The 22908-nt window shown below is 20.6% G+C and overlaps 6 protein-coding genes across 6 annotated transcripts in view; 4 read left to right on the forward strand and 2 right to left on the reverse strand.

Annotated features, from left to right (window-relative positions):
- The window catches only part of PF3D7_0723300 (conserved protein, unknown function), a gene marked incomplete at both ends in the record, with an annotated part of 2643 nt that extends 1735 nt beyond the window's left edge, over positions 1 to 908 (forward strand). Inside the window, one exon of the mRNA XM_001349098.1 lies at positions 1 to 908. This exon is cut by the window's left edge and continues 1735 nt beyond it. Coding sequence (XP_001349134.1) covers positions 1 to 908 — 908 coding nt within the window.
- A 511-nt stretch (positions 909 to 1419) lies between these two features.
- PF3D7_0723400 (conserved Plasmodium protein, unknown function) lies at positions 1420 to 5688 on the reverse strand (the record flags this gene model as incomplete). Its single annotated transcript, XM_001349099.1, has 1 exon — positions 1420 to 5688. The coding sequence occupies one exon, from the start codon at positions 5686 to 5688 to the stop codon at positions 1420 to 1422; it is 4269 nt and encodes a 1422-aa protein (XP_001349135.1).
- A 1589-nt stretch (positions 5689 to 7277) lies between these two features.
- PF3D7_0723500 (dynactin subunit 5, putative) lies at positions 7278 to 7958 on the reverse strand (the record flags this gene model as incomplete). The annotated part of the gene is made up of 1 exon (XM_001349100.1): positions 7278 to 7958. The coding sequence occupies one exon, from the start codon at positions 7956 to 7958 to the stop codon at positions 7278 to 7280; it is 681 nt and encodes a 226-aa protein (XP_001349136.1).
- A 1139-nt stretch (positions 7959 to 9097) lies between these two features.
- On the forward strand, positions 9098 to 9865 carry PF3D7_0723600 (proteasome assembly chaperone 4, putative; the record flags this gene model as incomplete). The annotated part of the gene is made up of 3 exons (XM_001349101.1): positions 9098 to 9331; positions 9518 to 9590; positions 9723 to 9865. 3 exons carry the CDS (start codon positions 9098 to 9100, stop codon positions 9863 to 9865), a joined length of 450 nt encoding a protein of 149 aa, XP_001349137.1.
- Positions 9866 to 10644: 779 nt separating this feature from the next.
- Positions 10645 to 13743, forward strand: PF3D7_0723700 (metallo-hydrolase/oxidoreductase, putative; the record flags this gene model as incomplete). Its single annotated transcript, XM_001349102.1, has 1 exon — positions 10645 to 13743. The coding sequence occupies one exon, from the start codon at positions 10645 to 10647 to the stop codon at positions 13741 to 13743; it is 3099 nt and encodes a 1032-aa protein (XP_001349138.1).
- Positions 13744 to 15731: 1988 nt separating this feature from the next.
- Positions 15732 to 22733, forward strand: PF3D7_0723800 (conserved Plasmodium protein, unknown function; the record flags this gene model as incomplete). Its single annotated transcript, XM_001349103.1, has 4 exons — positions 15732 to 21920; positions 22125 to 22288; positions 22417 to 22487; positions 22585 to 22733. 4 exons carry the CDS (start codon positions 15732 to 15734, stop codon positions 22731 to 22733), a joined length of 6573 nt encoding a protein of 2190 aa, XP_001349139.1.
- Between the last annotated feature and the right edge of the window lie 175 nt (positions 22734 to 22908).

A 22908-nucleotide genomic window follows, 5' to 3' on the forward strand; every position in this document is an offset into this window, starting at 1 on the left:
ATGCAAGATCATGTGAAAAATTAATTGAAAGGAAACCCGAAAAAACAATATTTGAATCTGAACAATGTGAAAAGAGTAATGCAGATGCAAGATCATGTGAAAAATTAATTGAAAGGAAACCAGAAAAAACAGTGTTTGAATCTCAACAATGTGAAAAGAGTAATGCAGATGCAAGGGCTAATGAGAAGATGGTTGAAAGGAAACCCGAAAAAACAATATTTGAGGCACAGCGATGTGAGAAGAGTAATGCAGATGCACGTGCATGCGACAAATTAATTGAAAAAAAACCAACAAAAACAATATTTGAGGCACAACGCTGTGAAAAAAGTACTGCAGATGCAAGAGCCAACGAAAAATTGGTTGAAAAGAAACCAGAAAAAACAATATTTGAGTCACGATGTGAAAAAAGTATTGCAGATGCACGTGCATGCGATAAATTAGTTGAAAAAAAACCAGCAAAAACAATATTTGAGGCACAACGATGTGAAAAAAGTAATGCAGATGCAAGAGCTAGCGAAAAATTAATTGAAAAGAAACCAGAAAAAACAATATTTGAGTCACAACGATGTGAAAAAAGTATTGCAGATGCACGTGCATGCGATAAATTAGTTGAAAAAAAACCTGAAAAAACAATATTTGAGTCACAGGGATGTGAAAAAAGTACTGCAGATGCAAGAGCTAGTGACAAATTATGTGACAAAGTAGGTAATGTATATGTTTTTGAATCTCAAGGGAGTATACGAAATGATGTATATGCACGTGCAGGTGAGAAGCTGATTCAGAAAAAACCTGAAAAAATAATATTTGAGTCTCAACAATGTAAGGAAATTATAACTGATTTCCGATCATCTGATAAAATAAAAGAAGTTATGAAAAGAAATTTGACTGACGAGTGTCACAATATTTAAAACAAATATTTATCACAATGTCATTTTGTTAACATATATATATATATATATATATTTTTAATGTATGTTTTTATTTTATTATATTTGTCTTGTATTTTTTCATGAGAAGTTTTTATTAATAAAGAATGACTATTTAATGTGTCATCATTATTTTTTTTTTAGTATATTATATTTTTATTTTTTCAATATTTTTATTAATTTTTAAATTTAATTTTTCTATTTTGCAAAATGTGTTTAACAAAAATAAAAGTCATATTTTTAATTTAATTAATGAATAAAATATAAATCAGAGAAAAAAAAAAATAAAAAAAAAAAAAAATGAAAAAAAATAAAGGGTGAAAAAAAAAAATGATATTAAAGTAAATAAAATGAATACAAACATTTATATATATATATATATATATATATATGTATATATGATAATTTTTTAATTCAAAATGAATATTTTTAGTACATTAATTTATTACATTATATTATATTTTATAATATATAATTTTTCTTGGTTTTTATTTTAAAATGTATTAATGCAATCCTCGGATTTGATAGTGTAATTATTTAAAAAGAATAAATTGATTGAAGAGATGTCTATTTTGTCTTTAAGCGTGAGTGTATGATTTTTATTTTTTTGTTTTGTATTTAAATCAGAGTTATTTAATTGTTCTGTTTGTAAATTTTTATTTTTGTCTTGCATTAATGAGAGTAAATAAAGTTTATAGCTGAAATTATTTTTATCTAATAAATCGTTGAGATTTTTATTTTGTTGGATAACATCATTATTATTATTATTATTATTATTGTCATTATTTTTTGAATTGGGGGAATTGTGTTTATCTATATGATTTGTTGTATCAATATTATCTGTTTTCTTTTCTGTATCTTCTTTATTTTTTGTGCCCAATGTTGTTAAAAGAGAAAATGGATTTTTCAATTTGGATTTCATAAGATTTAAGAAGAAATTATTATTACTACTCTCATTTATTTCATCATCATTATTATTATTATCATTATTATTATCATTATTATTGTCATCTTTTAACCTATCTGACAAATTTGAAGTCACATCGTTATCTTTTGTGTTGTTATAACAAACATGTGTAAATAAATTTTCATTCGTACTAGCAAAATGGGTTAAAAATTCATCAACTCCTTCTTCCCCTTCCTCTTCCACTTCTTCTTCTCCTTCCTCTTCTTCTTCTTCTTCTTCTTCTTCTTCCTCTCCTTTGCCCTTTTCCTCTTCATCTTCCTCTCCTTCTCCCTTTTCCTCTTCATCTTTTTCTTGTTGTTGCTCCTTTCTGAAAATATAATTACTTTTTCCATTTTGTTTAAGACTTTTTTTTTTTGGATTATTATTTGATAAAATATGATCCCTTAATTTGTCCAAACAATTTTGGTCATCAACCATATGTACCATATGGTTTGTTATTTTATGATTCTTCGTTTTGTTCATTTTAGATGTCATATATTTATTTGATTGTTCCATTGAATTAATAGTTTGCAGTTCTATAAATTTATATGACATTTTTTCTTTAAATAAAAAATCATCTTTTTGTGTATATTTCATATTACTTAGTACATCTTGAAAATAGTTTTGTTTTTGTTTATTTTTAGCTTTATTCATTAACTCTTTATTTATCATTTGATCTTTTTTATTATGACTACTTTTGTTCTTTGACATAATATCATTATTACATGGTAACATTTTATTTTTTTTCAGATATATGGGCATTAAATGTATTGCATCAGATATAATATTTGTTTGATTTGTTAATTCATATTCTAACCATTCATGTAATTTTTCTTCTTTTGTTAATTCTTTCTTTTCATTATTCATAAAATTATTTCGATTTGATAATAATTCATCCTTATGATGATGTGTTTGTATTAACATATTTTTATTATCTTTTTCTTTTTTTTCATTTCCTTCTCCATTTCTTTCTATTTCTCCTTGTTCATCTACTTCTTCCCCTTCTGTTTCTTCTCCTTTTTCTTTTTTTTTTTCTTTTTCTTCTTCTTCATTATTATTATTATTATTATTGTCTTTTATTCCACTTATACGAATAAGGTCTTCATTAGGTTTCAAAATATTATCATTCATATGATACATATTATTATTAGTACCATTCATTTGGTTATTATTAAACCATGCACCTTCGTCATAATTTATAGGAATACTATTTGGATCATCATAATTCAAAGGTTTAAAACCTAAAGGATTATTATAAGAATTTATGGGTGGTTCCCTTTGGATATTCATTAAACTATTTACATTTTTCGTAAGAATCACATTATTATTTGGTGTTTTTGATATATTCATATTTTTATTAAATGACATATTCTTCATTTCATTATTCATAGGATGAGGACTCACCATCATATTATTTGTTACATTCAGCATATTATTAGGATGGTTCATATTTGCAGGTAACACGGTGCCATCAGCATTCATCATATTATTGTTTATCATATTATTACTTCTTATTGATGTGGGGTAGATAGGTGATATCGAATTTCTATTCATTACACCGCTATGAAAATTTGGGATATGTGGATTAACAGATGCTGTATTATCGCCAGCATAAGGTGGGGGAGCAATCATCTTGTTCTTATTTATATCTGTATCGGGTGGGGGAGGTATGTTATTATTTGAAGTAATATTTATATTTGGTGCATTGTTCAAGTTACTATTTTCTATATTTTTATCTTTCATTTCAAATTCGGTAAAGGTATTATTCAGAAGGGAAACATGAGATTGTCTATTTATCATGTTTGGATTGTTCATCATGTTAACATGATTATATGGCATACCTGTTGTATTACTCATATTACTAATTTTCATTTGTTTATCATTTGGAATTAATAACAAACTTTTTCTACTAATATTAAAAAATCTATTATCTGTACTTGGTGGAGGTGGTATGATATTATTATTAGCATCTATGTGCGTACTTTGTAGATTATTATTTTTTTTTAAAGGATTAAAAAAATCCTTCTGATCATCTTGTGGTATCATATTTATGTTATTATTAATAGAATGTGTATTAACAAAATTTATAGATCCTTCATTATACATATTATTTTTAAATGTATGTCCACCCATATGATTACTATTATTATAATTCATCATATTAAATGTTGTATTATTCATATTATTCATATTATTCATATTATTATTATTTGGTTTATTAGAATTAAGAAAATTGTTCATATTACCCATCATATGATTATTTGTAGGATTCTTGAAATTATTATTTGTATTACTATCTACATAATTATCCTCATTACTATCCATATAATTCTGATCAGTGTTCATTTCTTGTTCTCCAGTCATTTTATTATAATACATAAAATTATTATCATCGTGTATATTTCCTTTTAACATATTATTATTGGGTCCATTTACATTTTTCATATTCTTTATGTTTTTCATTTTATTATTATTATTATTATTATTATCTCTAGATTTTATATTTTTTCTATTACTCATTTTCTGATCATAAGGTACATTATTAAAATTTTTATTTTTATAATTATCTTTTTTATTTGGATGATATATGTTAGATGTATATTCCTTATCTACATTTCCTTCTATTTCATAATCTTTATCATTTTCTTCTTCGTACGTTGTTCTATTTCTTCTTTCTTTTTCATAACCCTTTTTTTTATAATCGTATTTATTATTATATTGATAAGATTCAGATATATAATCTCCATCGTATTCATTTTGTGCTTGTCGTTCTTTTTGTTGTTCATCATTTCTTTCTTCATTTCGTTCTCTTTCTTCTTTGGTATCATCTTCATTTCCCCCTAATGGTTTCCTATCCCGGGTTTTATTATTTCCCTTATAATATTCATTATAATAATAATTATTATCATTTTCATGATCATCATTAGTATCATCAGGAGGAGCATTTTTCATGTCATTACTATGATTAGGATAATAATTGTTTAAGTGACTATCTCTTTTATCATCATATCTATAACTTGGTTGTTTGTTTTTTTTGATTCCATCAATACTTTTTCTACCGTATTTATTGTTATATGATTTGTCTCTGCTAATACTTTTACTACTTTTATTTCTGCCATACAAATCTTTTTTACTATAACGTGTAGAATATTTATCATTAGAAGAATCTGAATAATAATTTTCATTATATTTATTACTCATTCTTTTGTTATTAATTTGTGATACATCTCTATGTTTTGATTTATATTTATAACTTGATGATTTTCTATCATATGAATTTCTTTCATATGATGTATTATATGTATTATCATCATATTTTTTATCATGATTATTTGTATTTTTTCCTTTTCTTTTTTCTTCATATTTTTTATAATAATAATCACTTCTATTATCACTACTTCTTTTTCTAGAATATCTTTTTTCGTCATATTTATCATACGTTTTTAATTTTTTTTTACTTTTTTCTTCATCATAACTTTTATGTTCATATCTTTTATTATTATTATTATTGTTGTTGTTGTTGTTGTTCTTGTCATTTTTTGAATGTTCATCATCTTTTTTTTCATGATTTTTCCGATTTTCATATGTACTATCATTTTTACGTTCATATTTTTTGGAGCTTTTTTTATCATCTTCTTTTTTTTTATAACTATCATCATCTTTTTTTTTATAACTATCATCGTCTTTTTTTTTATCATTACCTATTATTATATCCGAACCTCTGTGTTTACTTTTTCCTTTTTCATCATATTTATTAGAACTTTCATTAGCTTCATATTTATTATTGCTCTGATGGTAACTACTTTTTCTTTTCATTTTATTTCAATCCACAAGGGATAAAATAAAGTTTTATTATTTTTTTTTTTTTATTTTATAGGAAATAATTTATATATGTTAATATTATATATAGTATTTATTTATATAATATAAATATACGTTTATATTTACTTTTATTTTAATGTTTTAAGTTAAATTTTAATTTTATTTAATTTTATTTTATTTTATATTTCATTTTATATTTCATTTTATATTTCATTTTATATTTTATTTCATTTTATATTTTATTCATTTCATTTTTGTTCCCTTTTTTACAAATCCCTTTTATTATATTCTACATAAATGTTAAACAAAAATATTTATAATATATAAATACATAATTATTTTTAACTTGTAAAATAATTAATATGGAATCATAAATATTTTTTAAAAGGGAAATATAAATAAATAAATAAATAAATAAATATATATATATATATATATATATATATATATATATATATATATATTATATTTATATAATAATATATTTTATTATTTTATGTTATATATTTCTTCCTTATAAATTTCTCATCTTTTAAATATATATATATATATAATATAAATAATATGACATGATATAAATATAATATAATATAACATTATGTTATTTTTATTTTATATCATATATATAATAAACTTTTTTTTATGATGAAATATTGGGCTCATTTTTTTTTTTTTTTCCTTCTTTTATATTTAAATTATATATAATTTAATGGTATAATAATAATGAAATTATAATATATAATATATATATATATATATATATATATGTAATATATTGTTCATATATACATTATAATATATTATTATATATATATATATATAATTTTTGTTGTGTTACTCTTTTAAGGGAAAAAATAAAAATAAAAACTTGATATTTTATTATATTCTAACATATAAGATCAAAGATAATATTTTTAAAAAATATAAATTAATTATAAAATAAAGAATAAAATCTTATAATTAATAAAATATACTTTCTATATATATATATATATATATATATATATTTATATATTTATATATTATTAATGTTGTTAAAATTACTTTTTTAATGTAAAATATAAATAAATTATAATTTTTATAAATTATGTAGATATAATATTTGTGAAAGAAAAAAAAAAAAAAAAAAAATTGTTCCTTTTTGTTCTACTGTAAAATTTTTTTTTTTTTTTTTTTTTTTTTTTTTTTTTTTTTGTTCTATATTTACAAAAAAAATGTTTACTTGAAAAGAAAACGGATATTATGTATAATGCATAATATATAATATGAAAAAGTAAATGATTAATACGTAACAAAAAAAAAAAAAGATATAAAGTAAAAATGTATACATATAATATATTATTATTTGAATATGTAATACGATGTAAAAATAAAGTACAATACAAAAAAAAAAGATAACTGTATTATTTATTAATATGATAAAATGTAAATAAATAAATATAAATATAAATATATATATATATATATATATATATATATATATATATATGTTAATATATTAATATATTTATATATTTGTTTATATATTTATATATGTTGTTTGCTTATGGAATATTATACTGATGTGTAAGATGAAGGTTAATTTATTCATCCTCCAGATTAGGTATAAAATTTTTATAGTAGAAATAAGGAATATCCTTTAAATAAATTTCAGAAGAGTCTGGTAGATATTTGATAAACTTCGAAGGGCATCCTGAATATTTTGAGTAAGGTGATATAATAGTATCATTCGGTATAACAGTATTCTGTTTAATTATTACATTATCTTTTATTATTACCCTTTCTCCTATAATGGTATTATTACCTATGTAGACATTATTTCCTATATATGTTGCTTTTATTATACAATTATTTCCAATATATACATAATTACCAATAGTTATAGTAATATAAGAACTAGCGTCAGGTTTATGATTTTCCATTTTATTATTATCAAATATTTCATTTGGTATATTTATTTTATTTGTAAAACAAGGACATATTAATGTACCACATCCTATAATAACATATTTCCCAATATATAAACTGTTCAAATCTCCTCGTAATATTGCTTTATTTTTTATTATAGACTTTCCTAACATATGAATATTTCTCATTCCATATAATATTGAGTTTTTACATACCTTATTACCTGAAGCTGTTAATATATAATCTGAACGATTAAATCTTTCAACCTTTTGAAATGTTTCATTGTTATAACACTCCAAATAATTATCACTTATTATATTTTCTAACCCCACCCCAACGTCTCTTAACCCAGACATTAGGACAAAAAAAAATAAAAATAAAATAAAATAATAACAAAATAATAAAAGTATTATATATATATATATATATATATATATATATATATTATATGTATGGCATATATTACAAGTCGCAAGTATGGGGAAAAGAAAGGAAAAAAAAAAAAAAAATCATAGTCCTTTTATGCGTTCATAATTTTAACCTTGTTGAATATGGATACATAAAAAAATAAATTATTCTACTTAATTTATATTTTATTTTTAACATAAGTTATTACATACATATATGAATTTATGATATTATGATAATATGATATTTTTTATTTGTTCGGTGAAATATAATTGTTGTCTCTCTCTATATATATTTTTCTTTTTCTATTTCTTATAAATATACTTTATTATGGGAAAATAAGAAATATAATACATATAAGTATGTATATTTCTTATAACCCTAAACAAATGTTCTTTTTGAATTTTCCTACTTTTTCATTTTGAAATAATATTTCAAAAAAAAAAAAAAAAAAAAAAAATATATATATATATATATATATATATATAAATACATAAATGTATATATTTTTTTTTATTTTTTTATTTTTTTATTTTTTTCTAATGGTATGCTTGCAACAATTCATATATTATAGTATGATCGTCATGGATATAATTATTTATAGGTTAATTTTAAATGCACAAGAAATCATTTTTAACATATGTATACAGAAATATTCCCAATCTATAAAAAATAATAAAATATATTATTATATATATATATTATATAGAACATATATAAAATTTATAAATAAATAAAAATAATAATATTTTTATTTTGATAATTAAAAAAGTGTATTATATATATATATATATATATATATATATATATTTATTTATTTATTTATTTATTTATATTCATATTTATAATATATTTTTTTGGTTATATTTTATTATAGTTAAAAAGTTAAATGACATTTCAAAAGTACATATTTAATTAATTAAAAAAAAAAAAAGTAATATATTAATAGTGCCATATTTTATATTTTCATCAACATCGTTTTTGATAAAATTATATATAACAAACTTATAATTATAATAGTTTTATTTTTTATTTTTAATATTCATATTATATAATTTAAAAAAAAAAAAAAAAAAAAAAAAAAAAAATGGATAATACCAAATGCTATGAATATCCTGAACATAATGAGAAAAACAATTTTATAATTGAAAAGCAATATGAATCGAATCCTAATGTAGATATATATAGATATAATAGAACATATATGAGTTATTTAAATTTATATTTCTGTATTATAAATTTTAAAGAAACAATGTTTATATCGGTGACTGATGATAATAATCAAATGAATGATTTACAAGTCTCATATCCCATAAAATATGTAATGATAAAAATTGAAGATATTGGAAAAATATAATCAAAGAACCTTAACGTTCTAAAGAATAAAAATATGATTATTTTTATGACAAGACGAATAAATAAATAAATAAATATATATATATATATATATATATTATATATATGTTTTTTTTTTTTTTTTTTTTTTTTTTTTTCCCCTTTATTATAGGAAGATGCGGACAACACAATTTGTCTCGTAGGTGAACCTCATTCATATGGGAATGATATAGCAAGATTATTAGGTTATATTAATAAATGAATAAACAACAAAAAGATATACCTATACATATGGACATACACACATATATATATATATATATATATATATATATATTTATATATTTAATTTTTTTTTTTTTTTTTTTTGATTATAGGCATGAAGTTCAAGATGCCCTTTTTCGTAAGTGTCAATGTTGACGAATGTGATGAAAATTTAACAAATTTTATTTTCTTAAATTGCTTAGAGATATTAAAAGTGTTACTTAAAAATAAGGAAGAGAATAAGGTACAGGCTTAATATAAAATCAACAAAAAAAAAAAATATATATATATATATATATATATATATGTATATTTTTAAATTTATATTTTTTGTGAATTTTAAAAACTCATGTTTTTCTTTCATTTTACTTTTAAAATGTATTAAGCTTTAAAACGACAGGGTGTATTACATATATATATTTTTTTTTTTTTTGGAAAATATTAATATTCTAAATATACCTTTTTTTAAAATATAAAAAAGAAAAAATATTTATGTATATAAATAATTGCAATAATTTTATGAGTAACTCATTTTTTAAAAATAAATATTATTATTATTATATATATATTTATATTTTTTTTTTTTTTTTTTTGAAAAAATAAAATGAATACATACATATTATATACATACACAATATAATAATATACATATATGTAACGTTCTTTTTTTTTTTTTTTTTTTTTTTTTTTTCCTTTTAAAAAGTATGATTATAACCTTTGAGCTTATTACCGAAAAATAATTTTACAATTATGTGATAGGCTTAAGAAATATGTTATACATAAAATAAACGTTGAAAAATATATAATTAAGAAAAAAAATAAATAAATAAATAAATATATATAATAACATGTAAAATAATACATATATATATATATATTTATTTATTTATTTGTTTATATGCTCTAATTTTTATTTTTTTTCTTTCTTATTCGTTAATTTTGTGGGGGTCAATAGCAGAAAAAAATTGAAATATAATAAAATGAAATAAAAGTTCGATGAAAAAAAAAAAAAAAAAAAAAAAAAAAAAAAAAAGGATGATAGAATTATTTCTTACTACTAATAAAAAGAAGAGGAAAAAGAAGTTTGTTATTTTATTTCTCTATATTATTTTAAGTTCCGTTATACAAATTTGCCTGACATATAGGTTAGGAAGAAAAAACATGTTACACTATTTAATAAATTACATAGATAAGAACGATTTGTTATTATATAATATAAATAGAAAAAAGAAAAGAGGGAAAAATGAATACTTTATAAATGTCCCAAAAAGAAATTTACAAAAATTATGGAAGGGGAGAAATAAAAATTTGTCACTACATAATAATAATATGAATTCTGGAGAATTAGCTGATGTTAAAAATGAAAAGAAAAAAATGATAAATATAATAAAAGAGTGTGTTGATAACTTGTTATTTATAAATCGTTACTTAGTTGAAGAGATGTTAGAAGATGATAATAAAAAATATGAACAAGAAAATAGAGAAAATAATAATAATAATAATAATGTAGAAAAGGATATACAAGTAGATGTAACAAATAACCTTTTGTCAAAGGATAATTATTTTATAGATAAAAAAAAAAAAAATATAATTAATAGTTATATTGAAGAAATGGATAAATTTCTAGAAACATATGATTTTAATGAAAACAAGGAAGAAATATTAAATTATGAAAAATATATATCAAATGTTATTGTTTATAATACAGTTATAATAAATAATAATCATGTGAATCAAAAGAATTATATGGATAGGGTTATTTTTAATTATATTAATTTGGTTCTCTTAAGTAAGGCCGGTACGATGGAAGACAGAGGTGGTAATACATGCCATGTGGAAAATATACATGATGAAGAAAATATTTGTGATAAAAATAATATTTGTGATAAAGATAATATTTGTGATAAAGAAAATATTTGTGATAAAGAAAATATTTGCGATAAAGAAAATATTTGCGATAATATTTGTGATAATATTTACGATAATATTTGCGATAATATTTACCATAAGGAAGATATAATAACGTCTAAATGTTCAAATAACATATATAATATAGAACATATTTGTAAAAAATTGGTAATGATAAAAAAGGCTGTGATATATTTGATGAAAAAATATAATATAAAAATAGAAGAGTTATATATAGAACCAAAAACGCATGATATAAAAATAAAAAGAAATATTTATGAAGATAATGTAGAAAAGAAAAGTGATTGGAAGTTAATTTTTTTAGGTACTGGATCGATGTACCCATCAACTAGTCGAGGGACATCATCATTCATTTTTCAAACAATAAAAAAAAAATGTAATGAGGCTTTCTTGTTTGATTGTGGAGAAAATACATTTATAGCATTGCAAAAAGCTAATATAAAAGTTAGTAAAATAAAAAATATTTTTATTACTCATTTACATGGTGATCATTGTTTAGGATTAATTTCTGTATTAACCATGCTGAGGAATATGAATACAATAAATATATATGGTCCAGAAGGATTATATAGATTTTTAAAAAATAATTTTAATTGTACATATTCTAAGAGGATTGCTAAATTTTGTGTATACGAATTGAAAGATGGAAACGTCACAAATGGGTCCAACCAAAAAATTGTAAATAATACTAACAGCTGTTATAATTTTAATAATAATAATAATAATAATAATAATAAAAATAAAAGAAATATAGAATACGTATATAAAAATGAACAGAATTATTATCCTATATTAAAAAATGATTATATTGAAATAAATGCTTTCCCTATTAAACACACAGTACCAACTGTAGGATATATAATAAAAGAAATAAATGTAGAAAATAAATTTAATGCAAATTATATTGATTCTCTTATAAAAAAAAATTATGACGAACTAAAAAAATGTGAAAATTTAGATTATGTACCTTATAAGATATATGAAAATATTATAAGGAAAATGAATTATAATGATGTAATAATTTTCCCAGATCAAACAAAACTTACTTTTCATAAAGCATATAAAGAAATTTATAAAGAAAGAAAAATAGTAGTATGTCAAGATACATACGATGCATCAAATTTAGAAGAGCATGCAAAGGACGCTGATGTTTTAATACACGAATCTACTAATAGTCTTGTCGATTTAACACATGACCTACAAGCTGGGAATGGATTGTATGAAGATATACCTAGCATGGTTATGTTCTCAAAAAATAGGAATCATAATGTGCAAGTTTTAAATAAAAAAAGTGATACACGTGGTGAAAATGGAGCGATCAGCGGAAATATGAACGAACATACATGTGGTGGTGAGAAGGGAAATATAGATGGTGGTGAGAAGGGAAATATAGATGGTGGTGAGAAGGAAAATATAGGTGGTGGTGAGAAGGGAAATATAGATGGTGGTGAGAAGGAAAATATAGGTGGTGGTGAGAAGGAAAATATAGGTGATGGTGAGAAGGAAAATATAGGTGGTGGTGAGAAGGAAAATATAGGTGATGGTGAGAAGGAAAATATAGGTGGTGATGAGAAGGAACATGTAGGTGGTGATGAGAAAGAACATACATGTGGTGATAACCAGGCATCCCCATGTGACCACAGGAATCATTGTGATGGTGAAGAGGCACATGAAAACACAACATATAAAAGCGACAAATCAAATTGCCTTTTTGAAAAAAATACAAATAATGATGAGCTCATGAAAAGCTATAACAAAATAATTTCAGAACGAGGACATTCCACAGCTAATATGGCTGGAGATTTTGCAAGAAAAATTAATGCGAGAAAATTAATTTTAACTCATTTTTCACAAAGATATATTGGAGACAACAAGTTAAAAAATGTCCTTGTTATGAAAAAGATAGAAAAAGAAGCAATGGTTTCTTTTTTATCTGTTGATCCAAAAAAACAGACAAATGATATAAATAGAGATGATTACACAAATAATAATAACAGTATAAATAACCATCATCAAAATATTGATACTAATGACCTACATAATGGAAATGGAAAACATGAAATTACAATTAATAAATATATTAATGTAAATAAAAGTAATAATGAAATATTTAAAAACAAAAAAGATAAATATTCTTATGATAAAGAAGTAATTGCTGCATATGATGGCCTAATAGTACATATCCCACCACAACGAAAACATTAAAAAAATATATATCACGTGGTAATATATATATATATATATATATATATTATATTATATTATGTATGATTATTTAAATAATATTCAAGCATAGATATATTAATTTGGTGCCTGAATTCATATATTATTTTTTTCGTAACTATTTGTGTACATATATATATATATATATATATATGTTTTTTTTTTTTTTTTTTTTTTTTATTTTATTTTATTTATTTTTTTTTTTTTTGTCGCCTTATTATTTGTTTTATTTTATATATTTTTCTCTATTTTTTCCTTTTTTTTGTTAAAAAAAAAAAAAAAAAAAAAAAAAACATAACTTTTTATGCACCTTTGTATATTTATAAGTTATATATATATGAACATATATATATTATATATATGATATATATATATTATTAAAACTATTATTATTAAATATATATACATAATTATAAATATATTATTAATACTATTATTATTATTATTATATATATTATATATATATATATATATATTTTTTTTTTTTTTGTTAAATGTGTACTATTTTATGTTTTGCTATTATTAAACTTTTAATTTTACTCTTTCAAAAAAGAAAATAAATTATACAAATCAACATATTATATGTGATGTATTATTTATATTAGTACACTACGCACTTTTTAAAAAAAAAAAAAATATATATATATATTTTTTTTTTTTTTTTTTTACAAAGTTATTATTAAAACTATGCTTTTTTCAAAGACAAAAGGAATTGTACATAATATATAAAATATTAAATAAAAATAAATAAATATATATATATATATATGAAATATATAAATATATATAATATATATTACTTATTTATATATATATTAGATTTTATCTCTGAATATAGAAATATATTAATATATTTTTATATATATGCATTAATATAAATATATGGTTATTTATATATGTATAAAATTATTATAAATATATTTATATGTATATTCAATTAATTTTTTTTTTTATATTTTGAAAATACTTAAAAAAAAAAATAAATAAAGAACATATTATATAAAAAATTTTATATCTTGATTGTTTGATTTATAAAATGAAAAAAATGTGTATAAAATAATAATACTCATACATTTTAATTGTATATATATATATATATATATATTTATAATTATTTTTTTTTTTTGTCATTATATATATATATATATATAATATACATTTTCATTTATATTATATATACATACATACTTTTATAATTTTTTTTTATATTAAGGGAAAATACTAAGAACAAAAAACGAAAACCCTCCAAACATAATAATAATTATATCAACATATATATATAATATATATATATATATATATATATTCATATTTATTACATAAAATAAAATAGGGAACGTATTTTTTTTACTGTATATGTTTTCGTCTTTTTTTTTTTTATATAGTTATTAATAAAAGCATTGTACAGTAATAAATAAATAAATGAATAAATAAATATATATATATATATATATATATATATATATGTATATATTTATTTTTAGGAATATCCTTTATTCGCTTCCTATTTGTACATTGTTCATAAAAGCGAGTCCTGTTTTTTTTTTTTTTTTTTTTTTTTTTTTTTGAGTAACCATACTTGTTAAATCAACTTATTTTTGTACATATATTTATTATATATATAAAACAAGAGAATTAAATATAAAAGAAGGGAAAAATAAATAAATAAATTATATATAAGAGGAAAAAGTACAGAAAAACAAAGAGAATATAAATATACACCTTGTGCATTTTTCTATGTATATATAAAAAAATTGTATTTTTTTTTTTTTTTTTTTTTTTTTCTTGTACAATTAAATTGAAGGGTATATGTAAATATACTAATGATTAGAATGTTATAAATATATATAAATATATATAAATATAAATATATATATATATAAATATATATATATATATATATATATATATATATTTATATATATGTTGATATTTACTTAATTTTTATTTTTTATTATTTAATTTTTAAGATGTCTAGAAATGATAAATTTAATTATATAGAGGAAAAGAAATTGAACTCTCAAGATTTTTCCTCAAATACGAATTACAAGGATATTGAAAAAATTGACGAAAAGAATATAATAATGGGGGATTATAATAATACGGATGTATTAAAAGAAATGACAAGTGAGGAATTTAAAAATATTTTAAATGATGATGCATATTATAAGAAGTTGTTTGAATCTGAGGGGAAATATGATTCGTTTAATAATGATAAGGACGGGTTATTAAATTTTGAGATAGATAACCTTAACGATAATAAGAATAATGATAATATTGGAAGTAATAAGAACAACGAAATGAAAAAAATAAAAATAAAAAATAATGAAAATAATAATAATAATAATAATAATAAAAATTATTATTATTATGATGATGAATTGGATGTTGATGCAGATGGGGAGATAAATAAAAATAACGCAGAAAATATTAATAAAAAAGAGAAATTGCCCAGATTTTCAAATTTAAGTTTATTAAATGATGACTTTTTTTTGAAAAGTCAAAATTTGGATATGAACAAACAAAATGAAGATTTAAAAAATAAAAGAGATAGCTTGTTATCATTAAAGAATTTGAGAAATTCTTCGATTTTTAATTTAAGTCTTACTGATGAAAATTTAAAACGTTCTTATCAAAAATATGAATTATATTCAAATGATAAATTAAATATGTCTCTTTCGCAGACGGATCAAATATATGATAGTGATTTGTTAACCCCTTCTCCTTCGAAAAAAGATAGTGTGAAAAAAAATCCAAGAAATGATGAAATGCATAATATTATAGAAAATAAGTATAATAATGATAATATATATAAGGACAATATTTATAATAGTAACCATAATCAGAAAGAAGGTAACTCGTATAAAATACACATAAAATCAGATGATCCTGATAATGTACTAGATTTAAATAGTTATAATAAAAAAAATGAAGATAGAAAAAATAAAAACATTGAAGAAAATATTGAGGTTGTGAATAATAATAATAAAAAATTATCTATCGATTTATTAGATGAAGAATTAGATAATTTAAAAAAGAAATATTTATTAGATGATAGTATAAATTATAATGATAAGAATAATGATTATCTAGATGAATATGCTAGTGACTCCGAATTTTTAAAAAGAAGTTCTTTAGAAAATAAAATGAACCTGGATTTAAATTATGGAAATGACGATTCTTTAAATAATAGTAGACGTATATCTAATAATAGTTTTTCATATTGGGAGAATAAAATTAATTCAACACGAAAAATTAAAATTAATAATGAAACCCCAAAAAAAGGAATATTAAAAATAAGTAACTCTGTATCTCCTTTAAAAGATATGAATGATATTATGAGTGCAAGGAAAAAATCAGTTCAATTTTCTCATAGATCAATAGCTGTTTTTGATGATAAGGAAAAGATATCCCCATTACATCTAACACAATTTACTAAAATATCTAGTGATTCTAATAACTCCGAATTCAAAAAGAAAAGTGTTTCCATTGATTCATGTATCGACAAAAAGGATAATGATAAAATAGTTGGAGATAATTTTTTGGAAGATCTTGATAAATCGCCCATTGATAAATTATTATATAAATCTAACAACAGAATCAATAATAATAATAATAATGATAATATTATGAACAGGTCATCAGCACAATCTATTAGATTCAAAGCAAAAATTTCTGTAGACCATATTGAATCAGCTCGCTTATCTCCAATTAAAAATGACTTAAGTTTTAATAACAACCCTTTTAATTTATCTTTTAATAGTAGTAGGGAATACGATTATATGAACCTACATAATAATATGTTAAGTGAAGAAATGCAAAGTGATAACCATAACGATGATTATATTATCAAAGATAATATAAATTTGCTTGATCGTCAAAATAGGAACACTATGGATCTTGCCATTCTTTCCAAGGTGGGTGCAGAGAGTGGTCCGACTATTGAGAGATTGAAAAAAGCAGACAAAGGAGAAGCACAGGTGGATAGAAAAAATATTGTAAATGAAGAAAATAAAAGTGGTGATAGTAATGAGCAGGACATTAACAATGATGAAATTGTTAATGATGAAATTGTTAATGATGAAATTGTTGATGATGAAATTGTTAATGATGAAATTGTTGATGATGAAATTGTTGATGATAAAATTGTTAATGATGAAATTGTTGATGATAAAATTGTTAATGATAAAATTGTTAATGATAAAATTGTTAATAATAAAATTGTTAATGATAAAATTGTTAATGATAAAATTGTTAATGACAAAATTGTTAATGATGAAAGTAATAAATTTTATCGTAACAAACCTTCCAGTAATATAATTAATAATGATGATGATAAAAAAAAAAAAATGGTACCTAGCAAAGAGGACATTTTTGAAAAGAAATGGGAAGAAAAGAAAACATTCGAAGATAAAAACAAAATGAACAGGAAAACCATAAACTTTATAGAAAATAATAATAAGAATAATTTAAATATAGAAGAAAAGAAAAAAAACGTGATCGTTAATAGACGTGCAAGTTACAGTGCTTCTATAAGGAATAATATAAAAACAAAAAAAAAATGGAATGAAGAGGATGTATCAAAATATGAAAAAGACATGAATTTTAAGACACAAAGAAATTTAAAAAATAGATCAAGTGTGCAAACAACAATGAAAAAATATGATGAAAAAAATGTATGTGCATTAAAGAATGTAACAGTAGAAAATAAAGAATTAAATGAAAATGAAAATGAAAATGATAATATATACCAAAATGTAACAAATGACAAAGAAAATAACAATTTAAATAATATTAATAATAAATATTGTGTTGAAGATATAACACTTTATGAAGTACAAAAAGAAAAATCAAAAAAAGATGTACATCATAATAAAGAAGATGATAATACAGATAAAAGAGAAATATATAACAAAATGGATCATGATCAATATGTTATAACACCATATGAAAAAAAGAATATTCAACAAAATGAAAAAGAAAAAAATGTTTTGTTATATAATACAAATTGTGAAGAACAAAAGGATCAAAATCATAATTATGATCATACTTTTAAACATAGAAGGAAAACTCTTGTAGATACAAATCATGAATATCTAAATAAAGCAGAATATAAAGAATATATGCACAATAAGGAAAATTATTCTGAAAAGGGTGGAAGGTTTGTTGATAATGATGATAAATTTAATGAGAATGAAGAAGAAAATGAAATGCATAATGAAATTAATCATTTGGAAGAAGAAAATAAATATAATGTTTTTTATGGTGAGAAACATGAAGATAATATGAACGAAGGACAAGAGGAGGAAGGAAAATATGATGAGGAGGGCAAATATGATGAAGAGGGCAAATATGATGAGGAGGGCAAATATGATGAAGAGGGCAAATATGATGAGGAGGGCAAATATGATGAGGAAGGCAAATATGATGAGGAGGGAAAATATGATGAGGAAGGCAAATATGATGAGGAGGGCAAATATGATGAGGAGGGCAAATATGATGAGGAGGGCAAATATGATGAGGAGGGCAAATATGATGAGGAAGAAAAATATTATGAGGAAGAAAAATATTATGAGGAAGAAAAATATTATGAGGAAGAAAAATATTATGAGGAAGAAAAATATTATGAGGAAGAAAAATATGATGAGGAAGAAAAATATTATGAGGAAGGAAAATATGATGGTGAAGGCAAATATTACGAAGAAGAAAAGTACGATGAGGAAGCTCATTATGATAAGAAATTTCATTATGATAAAAATGGTCGTTATAATGATGATACTGAATACAAGGAATGTGAACCAAGAGAGAGCAATACTCTTTCTTCTTACAATAATAAAGAGCTCATAAAACATACGAAAGAAAGTAAAAAGATGATAGAAAAGAAAAAAGAAGACAATTTGAAATTAAAAGAAACGTTAAATGAGAATTTAATAAAAAAACAAGAAATGATTAAAGAGATAACATTAAAAATTATAAGAAGGTGTCGTATATATTCACTTAAACAATTACATACTGAAAAGAAGAATATAAATAATATAATAAAATTATATGAATCTGTACGTAATAATTTATTTAAATTTATTAATAAAATAAATAATTTAAATAACGTAAGTATAAAATTGGATGATGCATTATTAAAATATGAAGTTACACAACTAAATTATAGTAAAACAAAAAAGGCTATAGAAGCTCTTCAGAAATATAATTTAAAAATTGAGAATAAAATAAAAGAGAAAAAAATATTATTAGAAAAACAAACTGCGGTATTAGATAAAAAGCAAATGAAAATTGAATTATTAACGAAAGAGTTGAACAAATTAAAAAATATGTATGATAATGGTTCCACAAGGAAACAAGAAATTAATTTAATCAGAGTATATAAAGAGAAGGTAGAAGAGTTTAAGAAAATGGAAATAATTAAAGGATTTTTAATAAAAAATATTAATAAATATGGAATCAATTTTGAGCTCTTAAATTTTAATTATTATAATTTTGCAACATTGTATGATTATAATAATATCGATGGAGCCTTTTTCAAAAATGGGGATTACCTTATGTATAACAATGGGTTATCTGATCATCAAGGAGAAAAGTTAATCAAACAAATGGACGGTAATAATAATAATATGTATAGCAGTATGTATAGCAGTATGTATAGCAGTATGCATAGTAATATGCATAGTGGTATACATAATAATATACATAATAATATACATCACAATATACATAATAATATACATCACAATATACATAATAATATACATAACAATATGCATAGCAATATGCATAACAATATGCATAACAATATGCATAACAATATGCATAACAATATACATAGTAATAATTTTATAAATTGTAATAATGCTTTATTAATAAACGAATATAATAATTTTTCTAAATCAGGTATGCTACTAAACAATTCAAATAACAACCACAACAACAATAATAATAATAATAATAATAATAATGGTGTTAGTAATATTTACAATCATGATGAAAACGTTGAACGAGGAAAAAAAGGGACGACACTCATAAAAAAGGATATTCTTACGAACATTGAAGGAAATGATAATGAAGAAACTTACGATACAACATTTGATATTAATGAATTATATAAAAAAGAATATAAATTAAAACGTTTACATAAAAAGATAAATAGAAAAACTTTTTTTAAAAATGAAATATTTGAAGAAGATTTAAATTGTGAATGGCCTTATAATATAACAGTAGATATTATTTTTTCAAATGTATATAAATCGAAACAAGAAAATGATAATTTTAATATATCAAGTCCATTAAAAATTAAGAATATGAAACATTTAATAGCTAATAAAATGCATATATTAAATAATGATTGTAATATGGATAGTAATAATAATAATAATCATAATAATAACATGAACAATAATCATAATATTAATATAATTAATAAGAATAAAAATCATAATCTTAGTAATAATAAAACATATTTAAATTTATTTAGACCATATAAAATTGAAGTTGATTCCTTTACAAGTTTTAAAGATATTACTATAAATACATATTATAAATATATAAATAATGATAATATGTATTATCATATATGGAATAAAAATTATGATAAAGACAAATATAATATTCAAATTAATAATGTACATATAGATAATAAATACAAAAAAAGAAAGACAAATACAAATTTATTAATTAATAATATAGAAAATTATTCTTATTATGGTAATGATGATTCATATATAGGAGTAGAATGGAAATTACAATTAGAAATTATAAAATATAAAATGATAGAAATAATAAATAAAAAATTACAAAAATATACTAATAAAGATATAAAATTGGTAAACAATAATAATAATAATAATAATAATAATAATAATAATAACAACAATAATAATAATAACAATAATAATAATAACAATAATAATAACAATAATAATAATAATGTAACAACAAAACCAAATAAAGAAGCATTAAAATATTTAGTAGAAGAAATTGAATATTCTTTTCTTATATTAAATAATATTTTATTTCAGTATAAATATTTATTAAAACATTTTCTGCATTTATCAAACACTTTTTTTGATTATTATCAAAATATTATAGTATTCAAAACAGTAGTCTTACCTAACCATGTATCTTCTCATTCCTTCTGGTTGTACTTATATGTAAGTGCAGAAAAAAATATCAAAGGATGATGATAAGAATATATATGTGTCCTCATTTTATTCTACTCTATTATATTATATGACATTATATTGTATTATATTGCATTATATTGTATTATATTGCATTATATTGCATTATTTTCCATTTTTTTTTTTTTTTTTTTTTTTTTTTTTTTTTTTTTTTTAATTTTTTCCTTTTGTTAGATAAATTTAGAAGAGGCCTTCACCTTTTCTTCGCTCCTACATGGTATCGTTGAAATAAAAATTGAAAGTGTTGATGAGGAAGATAAGTATAGTGAAGAATGTAAGGAGATTAACAATAATATAATGAAGAGTCTGCAGCAGTGTATTTTTTCAATAAAATCAAAGTAATACAAGAAAAAAAAAAAAAAAATTGTCCACACAAATGATATATATATTATGTATATTATGTATATTATATATATATATGTGCATATTTTTATATATTTATATATTTATTTTATTATTTTATTAGACCATTGGATATTACAGAAAGAATTAATTCATTCAATTTGGTTGAAATAATTTATGCCGTCTTTATTAATGGTTAGTTATGAAAATATTTTATACATACAAAATAAAATACATATATATATATATATATATATATATATATTTATTTATTTATTTTTTTTTTTTTTAGAGAATTATAATTTCCATAGTTATAAAAATAGCATGGAGGAAAATATAAAAAATCTGAAAACATGTGAGGCTTTTATAAATCAAATAATAGATAAGAAAATTATCGTACCTATTGAAATAAAAAAGAGTACCAACAAATTTATAGATTAACACAATGTAGTGTATAAATACAATAAAAGGTTGTATCAACAAAATATATATATATTTATGTGTGCTTTTATTTTTATTTTATTTTATTTTATATTTTTTTTTTTTTTTTTTTTTTTTTGTGTGTGTGTGTGTTGTGATTTTTTAAATACTGAACTATAAATATTAACATATTTAA

This window comes from Plasmodium falciparum (assembly GCF_000002765.6).
Source record: "Plasmodium falciparum 3D7 genome assembly, chromosome: 7".
NCBI lineage: Eukaryota > Apicomplexa > Aconoidasida > Haemosporida > Plasmodiidae > Plasmodium > Plasmodium falciparum.